This window comes from Falco rusticolus, chromosome 14, assembly GCF_015220075.1.
Source record: "Falco rusticolus isolate bFalRus1 chromosome 14, bFalRus1.pri, whole genome shotgun sequence".
Taxonomy (NCBI): Eukaryota; Metazoa; Chordata; class Aves; order Falconiformes; family Falconidae; genus Falco; species Falco rusticolus.
In genome coordinates this window covers 13,265,959-13,281,491 of record NC_051200.1, presented here as the reverse complement: position 1 = coordinate 13,281,491, position 15,533 = coordinate 13,265,959, and the positions used below count along the sequence as shown (strand labels likewise).

At 51.5% G+C, this 15,533-nt stretch overlaps 1 protein-coding gene across 14 annotated transcripts in view; it reads left to right on the top strand.

Annotated features, from left to right (window-relative positions):
- The window catches only part of DLG3 (discs large MAGUK scaffold protein 3), an 80,584-nt gene extending 70,084 nt beyond the window's left edge, over positions 1–10,500 (top strand). For 6 of the 14 annotated variants that reach the window (XM_037407856.1, XM_037407854.1, XM_037407861.1 and 3 more), the window contains 7 exons: positions 2,227–2,268; positions 2,987–3,037; positions 3,829–3,930; positions 4,111–4,283; positions 4,845–4,954; positions 5,939–6,030; positions 7,803–10,500. In XM_037407856.1, the coding sequence (XP_037263753.1) occupies positions 2,227–2,268; positions 2,987–3,037; positions 3,829–3,930; positions 4,111–4,283; positions 4,845–4,954; positions 5,939–6,030; positions 7,803–7,909 (677 nt within the window). In that variant the 3' untranslated portion in view covers positions 7,910–10,500. Of the gene's footprint in view, positions 1–1,074; positions 1,121–2,226; positions 2,269–2,986; positions 3,038–3,828; positions 3,931–4,110; positions 4,284–4,844; positions 4,955–5,938; positions 6,031–7,802 lie in introns of all 14 variants that reach the window. The other 8 variants (XM_037407859.1, XM_037407864.1, XM_037407863.1 and 5 more) reach the window with 5 other exon arrangements.
- The last annotated feature ends 5,033 nt before the right edge of the window (positions 10,501–15,533 follow it).

Here is a 15,533-nt window from a genome sequence, read left to right as displayed (position 1 = left end):
AGTTGCTGAACCCAGCTCCACTTCCTCCCAGGTGCGAAACTGCATCCACTCCTTCAGCAGGCGTCCTCCCACCTTGGGGAAGAGGGTGTGGGCAGGCAGAGCAGTGTCTTTGCCCTGGTGCCAGCCCAGCAAGCACGTTCCCTCCCCTCCGGTAGCTCTCCTGGGCATGATGCAGAGGCAGGAGGTTGAAGCCAGGCTGCTCCCGGGGGCTGCCCACATCCCTCTGCTGCCCGTGCCAGGCTGGCGCCAGCTTCCCGTGAGCTTAGCAGCCAGCACGAGCCCCGGGCCTGTGGTGTAGAAGTCTGTGTCTGGGTATCTCTTAGTGCCTGGATGTGGCTGGGCTCCCGTCAGCTCTGTGCTGGAGCTGGGCGCTCAGTGGGGTGCTGCTGTCAGCCAGTCCTGCAGCGCAGCGGTGTACGAGACAGGGATGAGGCAGGCAATGCTCTTCAGCATCCCATGTCACAGACCCGCAGCCAGCTCCCTCCCTGTGCTCTGCTGCTCTCCATCCCAGCTTGCAGTGGGGGGGTCCTTCCCCCATGTTTCCACGGCCCGTGCAAGCACTGGGGCGCAGGCAGCTAACAAGCAGGGGTGGAAGAACGTGCCCCCCTGCCATGCGTTAGAGGACTGGCTGCGCTGTGCCTGCCCCCAGAGCGGCCAGGCTGTCCTAGGGGAGCACAGAGCCACTGCGCCCTGCCAGGGCACCCCATGGGGCATCACGGAGGAACACCTCGGCCCTGCTTGCTAGCAGCTCGGGGCTGCAACCGCTTGGTCCAGCAGGTGCTGCCGTGGCCACCCTGCCCTCCCCAGACCCAGGGTGGCCCTTGGGGGGCTCTTTGGTAGAGAGAGGGTGAGCTCGGGAGGCGGGGTCCAGCCTCACAAGGCAAGATGTTGGCAGCAGGCTGATGGTGTCAGCTCTGAAAAACATTTAACCTCACTTGCAGTTGCAGCTCTGGGCCGTTCTGCACTCCTGTCACTAATGCTGGTCTGGCTCTGTCTCCCCCGTCCCTCTGACTCCCCTCTCCTGCGCTCTCTTCTCTCCCCCTCTTCCCCCTTCTCGCTGTCTTGTGAAATCAGGACTTCCCTGGGTTAAGTGACGATTATTATGGAGCAAAGAACCTGAGTAAGTCTAATTTTGATGCACATCGTTCACTTTCCGTCGCTGGCATGCCTGGTGGTGCCTGGGGAATGGCCGGGCTCTGGTCGGGGCAGCTGCGCTTCTCTGGGTGTGGGGAAGGAGGAGCCCCGTAGGTGATGCTCTCTGCCGGGATGCGCCACATCTGGGCCACATCTGCCGGCAAGGCTGCTGGGCTTGAGGTGCCGCTGCTGCACGCGGGAGGGGACGGGGCAGTTTGCTTGGGGATGTTGGCCGTGCCCTAAGTGTGCCCAGCTGAGGGCTGCCTGCCACACCGGGGGTGAGCTGTACCTCCTCATCCTCCCCTTCCTCCTGCTCCTGGCTGGGCTGGCTGCTGGTTTAGCTCTCGGAGACTTGAAGCCACTGCCAGTGCGGGTGGGAGGTGGCCGTGACCATGACGGGTCCGTTCTGAGTGGGGCGGGTGACAGTGTTTTGAAGTGTTGCCACCTTCTGGGGCACCGCGTACCCAGAGCTGTAAAACAACCATGGTGGGAGCCTCTCAGCCCTCCCAGCTGGATGTGGGTCCCCTGCCGAGCTCTGCACCCCCAGTGACTGGTACAGAGCCCGCCTGGGGGCAGGCAGCGGCCAGCAAGCCTCGGTGGGGCAGTTGCAGCACTGGGATCAGCCTGAGCAAGCAAAGCCCCAAACTCTGTCCCATCCTGTCGCTGTCTTGTCTCTGTGAGCCCCAGCCCCAGAGGTAGGTTCCCCCATGCCAGCGTGGAGCTGTGCCCTCCCCTGCCACCTGTGTGCATGCTGCACCCGCCGCCCCCCGTGGGCACCCTGCCTCCCTCGGCCGGGGAAGCCCAGCACCTGCACGTGTCTGCCCGTGCCTGCCAGGCAGCCCCCTCCTGGCATCCCTGCCTTCTCCCAGAGTCGCCCAGCATCCCTGCGCGCTCCCCAGTTTCCCAGCAAAAGGTGAGAGATGCCGCCCTAGCCCATGCAGCGCAGGCTCATCCCAGCGGGTGCTGGAGTGCAGGTTTTTTGGGAGACTGGTGCTGCCCTGCCCTGGGTCAGTAGTGCTGGGTGACAGCCGGGGTGCCCCGTGCCTTCCCCCCGTGCTCCTTCTGAAGGGGGTCTCTCTGGTTGCTTTGCAGAGGGCGTGACATCAAACACCAGTGACAGCGAGAGCAGTTCCAGTAAGTGTGCGTCTTGCCTGCTCTCCTGCCCCTGTGCACGCGTGTGTGTTTGTCTGCGCATGTTTTGGCACTTCCATCTTGTCTTGTCCTGGTGGAGGTTCTGTTTGGAGGCTGGTCCTTCCTGCTGGTGACGGATGCTGCAGCCAGCTGCCCCCTTGGGGCTGGGGGGAGCAGGGGCTGGGGGGCAGGAGCAAACCTGCCTGCTTCCCTGCTCTCCCCTGGCTGCAGGGCTCTGCTCCAAGGCTGGATGGTGGGTTCCCAGTCCATGGTTGTCCCCCATCCTCGGTGCCTGCTGTGGGAGGCAGTGGCCAGAGGCCGGGTCTGTAGCATAGGTGGCTCCTGGAGCCCAAGCATGTACAAGAGCATGGGGGTCCAGCTGCAGTGAAAGCTCCCCCTCTCCCCGGCGCATCTGCTGAATATCTGCAGCACATCTGCCACCCACCCCACAGGGAGGATGGTGTGTCCCAGTGGGCCCCGAGCCTGCAGCAGCAGGGAGGGAAAGAGGAGGCTTGACCTAGACCTGGGACGTGAATAATTAACGTGGATCACGGGCTGGTAACCACATGCCCATCATGCTCCACGTCAGCTGGCAGCGTGACAGGGCAGTGTCCCCAGAGCTGCGGGAGGCTGGCGGGGGCAGGAGGCAGCCCCTCGCTGGTGCAGAGGGGCTGGAAAGCTGCTGCAAGCACTCACCTGCCTCTCCCTGGCTCTGTTGCAGAAGGACAAGAGGACACCATCCTATCGTACGAGCCGGTGACGCGGCAAGAAAGTAAGTCCTGGCACTGAGCTGCCCTGTGCCTGCTCCAGTGTGGGTACCTGTGAGCCAAGGTGACCGGTACAACCTCCTCCCCTCCTCTGCCATACCAGTATGACACCCGGTGAACACAAGGTGTATTTCTTGTCTGTTGGGTGCAGCAGGAGAGCCGGGCATGCACGTCACCTCACGGGGCTTTCCCTGGCCTTGATTGTCCCTTTTTAATCAACAGAGGAGGCTCGTGACCTGGTCTGCAAGACCAAGGGAGAGATCCAGAGCTAAAACTGGGCTGGGCTGTAGTCCCAAGCTGAGGACCAGGATTATCCCTCCCTACCTCAGGCCAGGTGCCTGCTGCAAAGCAACCCTCGCCTCAGCCCACAGCGTTTAATCCTGCTGGATGCTCAGTCCCTGCAGACCCTTTTGCAGGCTGAATGGTCTCAGCCTTGGTGGTCGCTCCTTGCCAAAAGCTGGATCAGATTCCTGGGCTCCTGTCACTCCCCGGGTTCTGTGGCATCCTCACCAAGCTGTCCCTGTTGTCTGGCTCCCGCCCCAAGTGAGGGAGCAGCTTTGCTGATCTGCAACCCCAGAGACCCACAGCATCTTCCCCAGGGCTGCTGAAATGGTTTGGGTAAGATGGGAAGATGATGACTGTGACCAGGAGGAGATAGGTGGAGGCACCTTTGTGTGCCCGTGTGAGCAGGAGCACCCACTGCCAGCAGGGAGAGGGTGGACTGATGCCAGCAGTGGCAGTAGGGTCAGCTGCCCACTGCGCCGGCAGGACCTCAGGCTCTGGCTCTTGTTCACAGTTCACTATGCAAGGCCGGTGATCATCCTGGGGCCGACAAAGGACCGAATTAACGATGACCTCATCTCCGAATTCCCACACAAGTTTGGTTCCTGCGTGCCCCGTAAGTCCCAGCTGGTGCTCGGTGCCCTTGCTGGAGGGTGGGGAGAGCGGTGGCTCTGCTACTTGCAGGGCTCAGCCCACGGCGTGGGGAGGGGGCCAGCAGCGTGGGTGGGGTTTCTCCCTCCCGGGAGGTTTGGTGTGCATCCCTCCTGGTTTGCTCACGATGCCTGCTCTCCTCCAGACACTACCAGGGCTCGGCGTGAGAACGAGGTGGACGGACAAGACTACCACTTCGTTGTATCCCGCGAACAGATGGAGAAAGATATCCAGGACAACAAGTTCATAGAGGCTGGGCAGTTCAATGACAATCTCTATGGGACCAGCATTCAGTCAGTGCGGGCAGTGGCGGAGAGGGTGAGTGCCGGGTGGCATTCTGGGGACCAGCATCCAGCCCGAACCTGGACGTGTCAGCAGTTCCCCTCCGCTCCCCATATTGCTAACAAAGGGCTGTAACCACATTAAACAAGCATGGCACGAGTCTCTCCTCCCTCCGGGGTCCTGCCAAGCCACGTGTCTACTTTTCTTAGCCACGTTACTCCACCTCAGTGTGGTACCTCCGTCATCCAAGCTCCACCCAAAAGCCTGGCACTGGTGGCACCAGCCTTGTGCTCAGGAGCTGGCAGGGCAGGGGTGCCCAGCTGCCCTCCTCGGAGCAGCGGCTCCGCAGGAGCGCTGGACTGTATTGATGGCTTGTAAATTGTGTCACCAGTTCAACGGTTCGGTCCCTTTGCATTGCTGCTGTCCCACCCTAAGTAGATGGGAATGTAAGGCCACTGGGAGCTGGCTTCTGTCTCGGGACTGGGTTTTCCATCTGTGCGGCTCCTTTCCTCTTGTGAGCATCCCTGTATGAACAAGCTGTTTTCTGCACAGAATAGACTGTGTGGGTAGGTCTGATCCTGATTGTCTCCTTTCTAGGGGAAACACTGCATCCTGGATGTCTCTGGCAATGCTATCAAGAGGTTGCAACAAGCACAACTTTATCCCATTGCCATTTTCATCAAACCAAAATCCATTGAAGCTCTCATGTAAGTGCAATACTGTGTTCTGTGCCTCTCCAGGGCGAGCAGCTCTGACACATCAGGGATTTGTGTGTCTGCTGCCTCTGCTTTTTAGAAAGCAGCAGAGATTGCTGCTGGTGCTGAACTTGTCGCTTGTTAAGGGTGGCTGGGCCCTTTGCTGTCTCTGTGGTGTCCGTCCACATTTAATGCCGTGGTGCATCCCAGGCTCCATGGATTGCTCTGGCTTAAAGCCCTTTGTTCACCCCAGAGAGGATTATCCATGGGAAATCTAAAAATGCTCCCAAATGTGCCTGGTATAACCTGCTCACCTGGGCCCCAAGTCCAGCCAGGCGAGCTGCTGACAGCTTGTAGTGGTGGATCGCAGCTGGATGGTTGCTGAGCCGGGACAGCCCTGGGGAGCAGAGGGGAGACCTTCCCTGTATGCCTAAGGGGGAACCTTCTGCTTGTCCTGCTGCTCCTGGCCCTGGGGAGCGCAGGCTGGGAAGGTGTGAGAGACAAGCTTGCAGCTCTTCCAAGCAGCAGCAGAGGATATTACGTGTGAGGAGATTTAGTAGCTGGAGATGGGCTCTCAGATCAGAAGAGACTCCACTGGCACTGAGGGGACTGGGAAAACCCCTTCTCAAGCCAGAAGCAGTCAAATTGCTTATTTGGGTGTTGTATGAAGGCGAGGGAACCTAGGCAAGGGGGATGGTGACAAGCTCTGGAGAAGCAGGGAGACTTCTGCGGTGGTCTTGAAAATTTGGAGGATTGTCTGGATTTGAGTCCACATTTGTGGCGAAAGGGGGGTAGCGATGGTGATGGGAAGAACTGTTGGAAGCTGAGATGAAGTGCCAAGGCAGCAGAGAGCGTATGGGGAAGGGTCCTGAGTCCTGCACAGCTTCCGTCCCTGGTGTGCGGAGGCTTCCCAGGCACCCTGGCTCCATGAGCTATTTTTACTTCTGTTCATTGCTAAGAAAAAGAGCTAAGTTGCTATTTTTTTGTACGTGGCAGGGAGATGAACCGGAGACAGACGTACGAACAGGCCAACAAGGTCTTTGACAAAGCCATGAAACTCGAGCAAGAGTTTGGAGAGTATTTTACAGGTGAGTGTCCTGAACAGGCTTGTATCTGATTTGTTTTATTTTTCTGGCTGGCAGCTGTGACCTCTCTACCAGCACTGTCTCACTGCAGGGTCATGGGAAAATGTCCAGCTTCATCAAAGCAAAAAAGAAATGGCTCTTTGCCAGCAGGGCTCTGCAAAGCGACTGCTCCAAGATCAGTGGATAAGAGTAAACCAGCTCTAGAGAAGGACATAAGTTGTCAGGCAGGATTTTCCAAGTTTGTGAGAGCTTATTGCCAACATTAATAATAATAAAAAAAGAAAAAAATCCCCAGGCAGGAGTAGTGCAGTGTAGATTCAGGGTGCTGCAAGGCTACAGGAAATAAAACTCTCTGAACATGGGCAAGGGGAGTGTTTTCAAGAAGAAAAGAGAGTCATTTTAAAGAGGAGAGAGTAAAAATTAGTGACCTAAATGGCTGAGACTGTCCTGAGTTATTACAAAACATCTCCCAGAAAAAGACTGGAAGTTTGGCTGGCTTCCTAAGTAGTCTTGGCTGAAGAGCTGGTCAGGGACTGCCTGGTGCTTTCTGCCTGCAGACGTGAGCTGCTTGTGACACAGGCATCCTTGTGCATTAAGGAATTCATGTTTCTAACGATTCATTCTGGAAAATCATGGGCAGGTGAAGAGGCAGAGAAACTGGTGTGCCATCTTTCCTGCAGTGCACTGTTTCTTCTAAAGCTGAGGAGTGATAATCCTGCCAGCCCCTGCATTACCCACCTAACAGCTACTGGGAAAAATCCCAAGCAGAATATTTTCCAAAAATGGATCTCAGCTGAGCAAATGTATGGGTACAAACAGTGTAAAAGCTTTCCCCAGACCTCCTGTCCCAGGCAGCAGTTCCAGAGCTGCCATGCGCTCTTCCAAGAAGAGCGCAATGAAAGCGCACGCCGTGGTTTTGCCAGACCCTTGGCATGCTACATCACCAGGCTTGGATGGTGAGTTTGAAGTTGACCGGGGAAAGGATCACTCTTGGCTGAAACCCATCATTGAAAGTGGGTAATGGGCAGAGAGACAGTTGCTGTAGCCAGTTTTATGCCAGAAACTTATAACGAGGGAACCAGAGGTGCTGGAGGATGGTCCTGGCTGGGCTACAGAGGCAGGCTCAATTACCAGAAAGCTTTGGCTCCCCATGCGCATCTTCCTCCTCTGATGTAGGAAGCACAGTGAAGTGCTTCGTCTTGCGTCCATGCTAAGTGACGAGACCGTCCCTGGTCTTTGGGCAAGATTTGCTGCTGGGAGCAACAGCCGTAAGCTGGCCTTTTCCAGCCCAACAGCGCTGTGATTCCCACCCCATGGCAGAGGAACACATACGAGGAGCCCTCAGCAGCCGACCGGAGGGGACGGACAAATCTGGCACTTTGGTGTATGCGCTTGGCACACACCGGCTAACCCAAGAGGCCCTCCAGCTCTCCGCGGTGGAGTAGCTGCGGTGCCGGGGCGCGGTGGTGTGACACAGTTTGCAAAGCTAATTAGCAGCCTGTTGTGGAGAGCCCGGCCAGCACTTCACACGCACGCACGAGGACCTCTGCCAGCGTGGGATCCGCTCTCACTAATCCCCTTGGATACGCTGGGTTAACCCTGTGTCACTGTGTGCCTGTTACAGCTCCTTTGACACAGGTTGTCTCGTTCGTTAGTGGTTGGCCACCCCGCAGCAGCCCCTTTGGCGCAGAGCGAAGGCTTCTCCTGTAGCTCGTGGCAGGGGAAGCACAGTGCTGCCCGATACTCAAGATCTTGCTTGTTCTCTCCTTTTCCAGCCATTGTACAAGGAGACTCTCTTGAAGAGATTTACAGCAAAATCAAACAGATCATCGAGGACCAGTCCGGGCACTACATCTGGGTCCCATCCCCAGAGAAACTCTGAAGATGTCCCCCACCTGCTTCCCTGTGAGCAGAAGATCTCCGAAGTCCCACCCCACCCAAGCCCTCTGCCCTGAGGAGGGGGGATATGAAAACTATTCCTGCCCCCTTTTTTAGATCGTCGCAAAATTGAGTTTTCTAGTCCTGTTTCTTTTGTCGGGATGAACTCATCTCATTCATCACGTGACTGTTCCCACCGTTCCTGCATGGACCTTCCTACTGCTCCATTAGAGACAGATGCGAACCCATTCAAGGTCTTTTTTTATTATTATTATTATTATTATAATTATTATTATTAACTAAACCAAGAATCACGATGGGAGGAGGCAGCTAAGGACTAATGTAAGAAACAAGTGAAATGTGGACTCTGAGCACATGAGCTAGTATCAGAGCTCCAGGGGCATTTTTTTTCAAGTGTGACTGTCTAGCAGCTCTGAACAGTTCAACAGAAAGGCAGCAGAAAGCATTTTATTTATCTGTATATGTAATTTATATATAATATATAGAGAGATATTATATATATATTATATATATATATGTATGTGGACTAGGAAACCTGAGGGACCTCTCTTAAAAGGTATTGTGTTACTGCAAGGATCTTTCGGTTTCTCTGTCCCAACCACTGGGCATAGGGAGCCCACTTGAGCAGGCAGAGCTCAAAACAGTACCGGGTGCTTCGGAAGTGTCTCCCTTCAGGGCCAGCGTCCCGCCAGCTGCCCCAGGTCTGTGAGGCCACACAGAGACTGGTACGCTGCCTGTGCAGAAGGGACCAGTGGTCCAGAGTAACACAGCAAGGAGCCGCAGCTGATCTGAGTGAGGCTGGGAGATAGAGACTGAGCAGGAGGCTGCAGAGCAAGAGAATGGATGATACTACACATTAAATTGCACATTGTTTTACACACCACCTTACGTGTTTGCATGAGAGGTTTCCTTTTGGTTCTATTTTTTTAAGCTGATTTTAAACCAAAACCATATTGTGTTGCTGTGTTGGCGCCTTTTTTTTTTTTTTCATTATTCCATTTTTCTCTTGTTAATAATGAACTGAATGGGTATAAAATCCAGTTTTTTTAACTTATTTTTTAAGCTGGCTCTATTGTAAATAGAATCTAGATCTGCAGTGTTTAGTTAGGAAATACTCTACCAGCCACACGGAACAAAGGTACTCGCTGTCCTGTGTTGCTGTGGAAAACCTGGGACGTTGGGCTGGCCCTGTACCTGTGACCCATTCCAGCTTGTGGCAGCACACTGGCATTCCCTTCTGCGTTAGCCACTGGCAGGAAAAGCCCCCAGCTGTGCCTTGGATGGATGTTCACACTTTTCCAAATCAGTAACAATCCAAAAACTTCCTCCCTCTCTTCCCTGTTCCATGCCAAATTCCCAGCTCTGCTGCGTGCAGGTGGTGGCCTTCCCAGTAGAAGGGCTGTCCTTCCAGCACTGCAGGGACCTGGCCTGCTGCTCTGGGAGCTGGGGCTTGGCAGGTGAAGGTGCAGCCGCCTCGCCTGGTTCTGTGTCTGACATCTCTGCTTAAATCCTCTTTCTGAATTTGGGCTCTGCTTCCTCTCTCAAGGTCACCTTAGAAAATGGAACTGGGTGCCCTGTGCTGGCCAGGCTGTGGGGCCGGGGGATGCAGAGCTGCACCCATGTGCTGTGCACTAAGATTTTTCATGTGAGGCAACCGTTAATGCTGAAATGGTTGGCCCTAAGCTGAGAAATGTCTGTCTTTGGCTCCCATGCTTGAACGGAGCTCTATCATGGGAACGAGCCTTGTGTGAAATTGGGGGGGGGAACTCGCACAGTTTTTGAGCAGGAGCTATGTTGCTGCGTACTCACGTGCTATGAGTAGGTAGAAGAATGCTCCCACCTTACAAAGAACTGGCGAATGCTGTTTCTCAGCCAAGCACCAGAGCAAAGGAGGTCACCGTACACGCAGGTAAGTCTTGGCCCATTCTCCCTTCCCCAGTTTCGTAGAGATAAGTGAACGTGCGGGGTGCCGGGTCACGGTTGGCAGTGTGTCAGTGCATGGTGTGCACAGGCCATAGCGTTTCAGTGTGAACAAGAACTGCTGTAAGACTGTACACGTACTGTCTGGTGAGAAGCTGTCTCTGCTCGTCCTGCATCACAAGGAGCCCTGCAGGGACCGAGCAGCTTCCTGGGACAGAAAGCAGTGCTGCAGGAGAGATGCGGCCACTAGCGTGGTGGAGAGCAGGAAGGATTCTGCCATCATTTGGACTGACCATAAAGGAGGGAACTTTGGCAATGGATTCCTGTTCAGCATCTGGCCCCCTGCCCTGCTGGTCCTGCTCCGGCTGCTATAAATGTTGGTCCCCGGAGATGTGGAGTAAGTGAAACAAAAGTCATTAAGATGCTAGTCACGCTGTTCCTGTCTTCTTTTTTTTTTCTTCTTTTTTTCTTTTTTTTTTTTTCCTAATAGCCTGTCTCCCTCTCATCAAGTCACATGGAGAAAAAGATGATGTACTCCATGGCATAGCTGACAGTATCGAATCGATCATGACATCACTAGTTGGTTACCAGTGTTTCTTCCAAGGAGACATATATTTTTAATAAACAGAGAGTTGCAAAGAACTCTGTCTTTGAGACCTTCTTGTAGAGTCCTTCATTGTGTGCCAGACCTGGCTTTTTGGTGCTGATCTTAGCAACTATTCATATGGTCTCTCCACAGCATACTTAAGTTTTGACAGAGGTTTAAAAAAAAAAAAAAAAAACCCCACAACTAAAAACTTAGGTGGTCACTGAGAACTTGCCGAAAAGGAAATTAACAACAAAAAAAAAAAAAAAAAAAAGGAAGTGGGCTTACTTACAGCTGTAACTAGGCCACTGAAAAGCTCTTTTGGTTGGGTTGCTGAACACAAGTTGACTCCAGTCTGATGACTTGATGCCATAAATATATTTTGGGTCATGGCTTGAATTGTGGGGACTTTGCTTTACAAATGCAGATCAAATAATAGGGTTTATATACTGCTATGTAATTGTTCCTGTATTGGATATAAAGACAGCAAAGTAAATATGTAATCCAGCTAATATAGAGCATCTTTTCACAGTTTAACATGCTGTTTAGACATCAGAGAGAATATGAAAGAAGTTAGGAAGACAACTAGTATCTTTTTCTAGTACCTTTAAGTGCAGAGAACAAGACTGTGTGCTGGAAGACAAATGTGGTTAACGGGGTATCATTACACATTCCTGCCTGACTCTGCCTTTTCATTTAGCTGAGCTAATTGAAAGGTGAGAGGGTTTTAAAATCTGGGGTTTTTTTCCTTTCAAACTGCACACAAGGGAAGTAAAGTCAGATTTCAGGGGAAGAGGGGTGTTATACCAAGCATGGGCATGCAGTTTGCAGATGATTCACGATGCGTGAAGCTCACTGGACAAATAAAACAGCTCAGAAACTCCTTTAACTGATCAGATCAACAGTCTTGTGGTGGTTGTTGTCCATAAAATACTGGAAGAGTGAACAGTTGCTAAGCAGATCGGATGCTAGCATTGCCACTGCCAAAAATCAAACTGCTTCCTTACATAGTGATGGATTTGGAATGATAAAATTGTTGATGTAGAGCATCACAGGAACATTGTCTGTTAACGGCTGCCATGGTAGCTGCCAGGCTTCTCTGTCCAGTCCACAGGGTTTGTTCCAGTAATTCTGTATGTGCAGTATGTGGATCTGCTGCCACTCCTCCCTAGACAATCCATGGTGTGTACTGAGCTGATGTGCGATCTTGATCTGCTCTGACAGTTCCAGGGGGGAGAGGAAGAGGTTATTTATGTTCTCAAATAAATCATGCCGCTCCTGTTAAGGGGGAGGTGACCACTAGAAGAGTAACACACATGCTAGGAGAATGAGGGTGGCATGTAAGTAAAGAAGAACTTGCTCTTTTAAAACTTCTTAACGAGCAATTTTTCTGGCTAAGGACAAATTGCTGTGCCTATCAGGACCTTAGCAAAGTCCTGGACCATACAATAGCAGAGCATTATCCTGTTAATGGTCCTTTCTCATTGTGCAATGTAAGGGCAGGTTTCTTTTCTCTCCCAAGATGTCCTGCTACAGATGCTTGCAACAGGCATGAAACTAATCTGCCCTAAGACACTTCCAGAAAATTAGGCCATAAGCTGCTTGTGCTAGAGAGAAACATGTCCATGCTTCTGTCTGCAGCTCTGGTTAATTAACTGTCTTGGTCCTTGTTAAGCAGAGGAGCACAGGATCTCTGAGGCTACTGCAAGAGAGGATTTAAAGGAATTTAGTAATAGTTTTCTCAAAAATTTTCTCTCTGTTGGTCCCCAAGATGGAGGCAGGTGGACAGCTCTTAGGTATGGCTTGTCTTGCTAATGATGCTTGGCAGCAAAATTCTCAAGGACTGCTATTCTCTGCTTCCCTCAGGCTGTCACAGCAGGATTCATGGCACCAAAACATCTGCTGTGAAGCAGGTAAAAAGTCATCATCATGTTACAGATGTCTCTTTCCTTAAAGAATCCTTAGGTACCCCCTGGCCTTTAGTGTTTATTTATATCCCTCGCCTCCAAAATGAGGGTTGTGTTGTTTGACTTTAGGGGTTTTTTTAACCCTAAGGAAAAACATTAAGTTGTTTGGGTCAGTCAGTGCAGCACCTGTTAATGGCACAAGCACACACTGTGGGACAAGCAGTACTTTGTTGGGGCCGCATTTGGTTTACCACAGGGGTGATGGTGGTATTTCCTCCCCTGAGTTCCAGTGCACTACTTGACAAAAGGCTTCTGCCCAATCCTCTAATGAGCTTCAGCCCTCTTCCAATTACCTTGATTTCTGACTACTGTGATCACTTCGGTTCTAAGTGCTAGTGACCAGGTCAGCCCCTCTTCTTCCTGCCTCTCCAGAATGCTCAGTGCAGCCACAAAATTCACAGCAGCAAAGCTCTTCCCAAGCTGTGTGGTGGGAGGCAGTCCAAGGTGCACCCCAGGTGGAAAGCTGCTGGAAAGCCAGTGCTCCTACTGCAGGTGCCTCTGGTGGTGACAGGTGGCAGAAGGGGCACCAGGGCTCAGCATCTATGGCTCTGTCTTCCCTGCCCTGCCCCACTCCCACACTCTTCTCAGCAAAAACTTGTTTTTTCTGGGCAGGTCCCCTGCAGCCACGTTCCTAGTGGCTTGGCGGTAAAAATACCCTCTCCCTAGACCTGTTCTCCAAGTGGCACTGCATTTCCCTTGTGCCTCTAGACTGTTGCTGCTCCCCATACTGTTAAGAAATTATCAGATTAGAAAAAAAGACAGGGCATAAAATACAGGCTGGGGAAAGGGGGGAAATTTGTGAACTACTACTCTAGAGGATACAGTTGTGTTCTCGGAGCAAATGTCCAGCACAGCCTGTAGCTTCCCCAATGACGTGTAAATCAGAAACTACTGCTGCAATGCCACCCTCTGGAGCAACCTGCTAACATCTCAGGATGAGCACCCAGACGACTCTCTAAAGCTGAAACGATGCTGCAACAAAACTGATCAATAAAAAGAGCAGACTGGGGGAAGAATAAGCAGCACTAATTTTTTTTTTTTTTTTTCCTCCGGGTCAGCTGTTGCTGGCTTAAAAAGGCTTGTATCCCACAGTCATCCTAGCTAGGCTACTGAACTATAGAGCAACATTTAGCTTAGTAAACACTAGACCAGCCTGCATTTATACTAGCAAATTCAGTGCACAAACACCTGCAAAACAGAGTGACTACACACAAATTACCTATTAGGAATGGCCACTGGAAATCCAGCCAATTAAGGTCTGATTCAACTAGGACAGGAATTTTTTCCCTATTGGAAACCTGTGGCAAATACTAAGCCTAGACTAAAACGTACAATACAAAAAATGTACAGAGAAGAGGTGAAAAGTACTATCAGCAGATTCTGTAACTGATCTGATCTGGACTCCCTAGCAAAGTCTGTAGCATAAAAGAAATCAAATTGTGCATCTCCAAGGAAAAAATTCAAACAATTCTAGCTGTAGGCAAACCCGCATTTAATGCTTGCTGCCTTCTATGGCTGTATATAATTACCTGCTACGCTTACTAGGCAAACATGACCTTTTCATCTGGTACAGTGTGACACCTTTACCTGTTTATGTGTTTGTGCCAGTCAGAACTGAGAACAGTAATTAAAACCAGCCCAGCAGGCACCAAGGAGATACTACAGGCAGCAATGGATACCTTTGACTCTATGGCATCGTTTACAGTCCCTCCATTAATGTGATGCAGCATACATCTCCAAAACTGCGACTCCTAAAGAATTTGCTGTGGCATTTGACACCTGGCTTTTTATGGGTTCAGAGGTGTTTCTTAAACAGACAGAACATTGTGCATTAAAGATCTGAAAGCAGTGGCTCAGAGAGATTCAAATTAGACCTGGTAAACCAAGCACACTAGGTGGAGAATTTAAACAGACCCATCCTCCTATGTGTCTCACAGGAGCCATCTGCACCAGGCAGCCTGGGTGATTTGCCTGGGTACCATAAGCAGAATGCCACTGAAGTTCAGTGGAAGTGGCCTCCTCTGCTTATACAACCTCAGCCTGAAGAATAAAGGCCCTGTAGATGACCTCACAAACAAGAACACGTACATGACCTTCAGCCGAACATAATTATTTTTGCTTTCATCTTTGCATCCTGCTTATTTCCACAAAGTAACCTTGCTGTTCCTACCAATGCGTAGTTCTAGCTAGTTGAGCCTGAAGAGCAACATGACATTTCACGACAAACTAGCAGGGGCACAGCACCGGTCTCAGCTGCAGCATCCAGTATCTTGCTATCAGCAGGCACCAGATCCTATAAACTTCCCAATACTTCTCTGGTTGGCACCTTCAATATAATTCACTCCTTCGGGGAGTCCCATTTTTGCACTATTATCCAGAAGCTGCACTAACCTGTGCAGTACTGCAAAGCATCTAGCACAGTACGTTCCCACCTCATGGTGCTGCCTTCAGGGAATGACAGTGTGCAGCTGCACAACAGACATGAGGATGTGGCAGCTTTGCAAAGGGTGGGTTTTCTAGCTTCAGCTCTAGGATACAAAGTGGTGCCTGGTGCACACAAAAAGCACTAAAATCACTAATATTTGATTTACTCAAACTACGAAAAGAAGAGAGACATGGAGGTTATTGCTTAAGCATACTATATGTATTTTAAATGTTACATGCATGCAAAAAAGGTCACTTACCAACTCATCGATGTCTGGTGTCAGGTAAGGGATCTCTCAGCCTCAAGGGGTAACCTTGAGAGGCGTCCCTACTGAAGGGGAGATCACTGCCGCACAGCCAGGTGCTGTGGAGGGAGAGCTCAGGGCCCTGATGGCTGCAGACATTTATAGCGTGAAGTGACTGATTTGTAGTCAGACCTTCTGCGGTGTTAATGCAGTTTCAGCCATTTACCAGCCCAGTCTCCAGCCAAACCATTCTTTCTTTTTGGTTTGGTGCCGAGTTCTCACTGATAGCCTTACACAACAGGATTAACTTTGATTAGGCCTACTTGCTGAGCACCTGCCTGGACTAAAGTTCAGTTAGTTCAAACAGGAGGAGCACATGTGTCCCAGTAGTCCATAAAGAGCAGTACCTAGTCAAAGCTTTAGCTTTTCTGTGAGCTGTATAGTACCTGCCCTTTTTTATTCTAA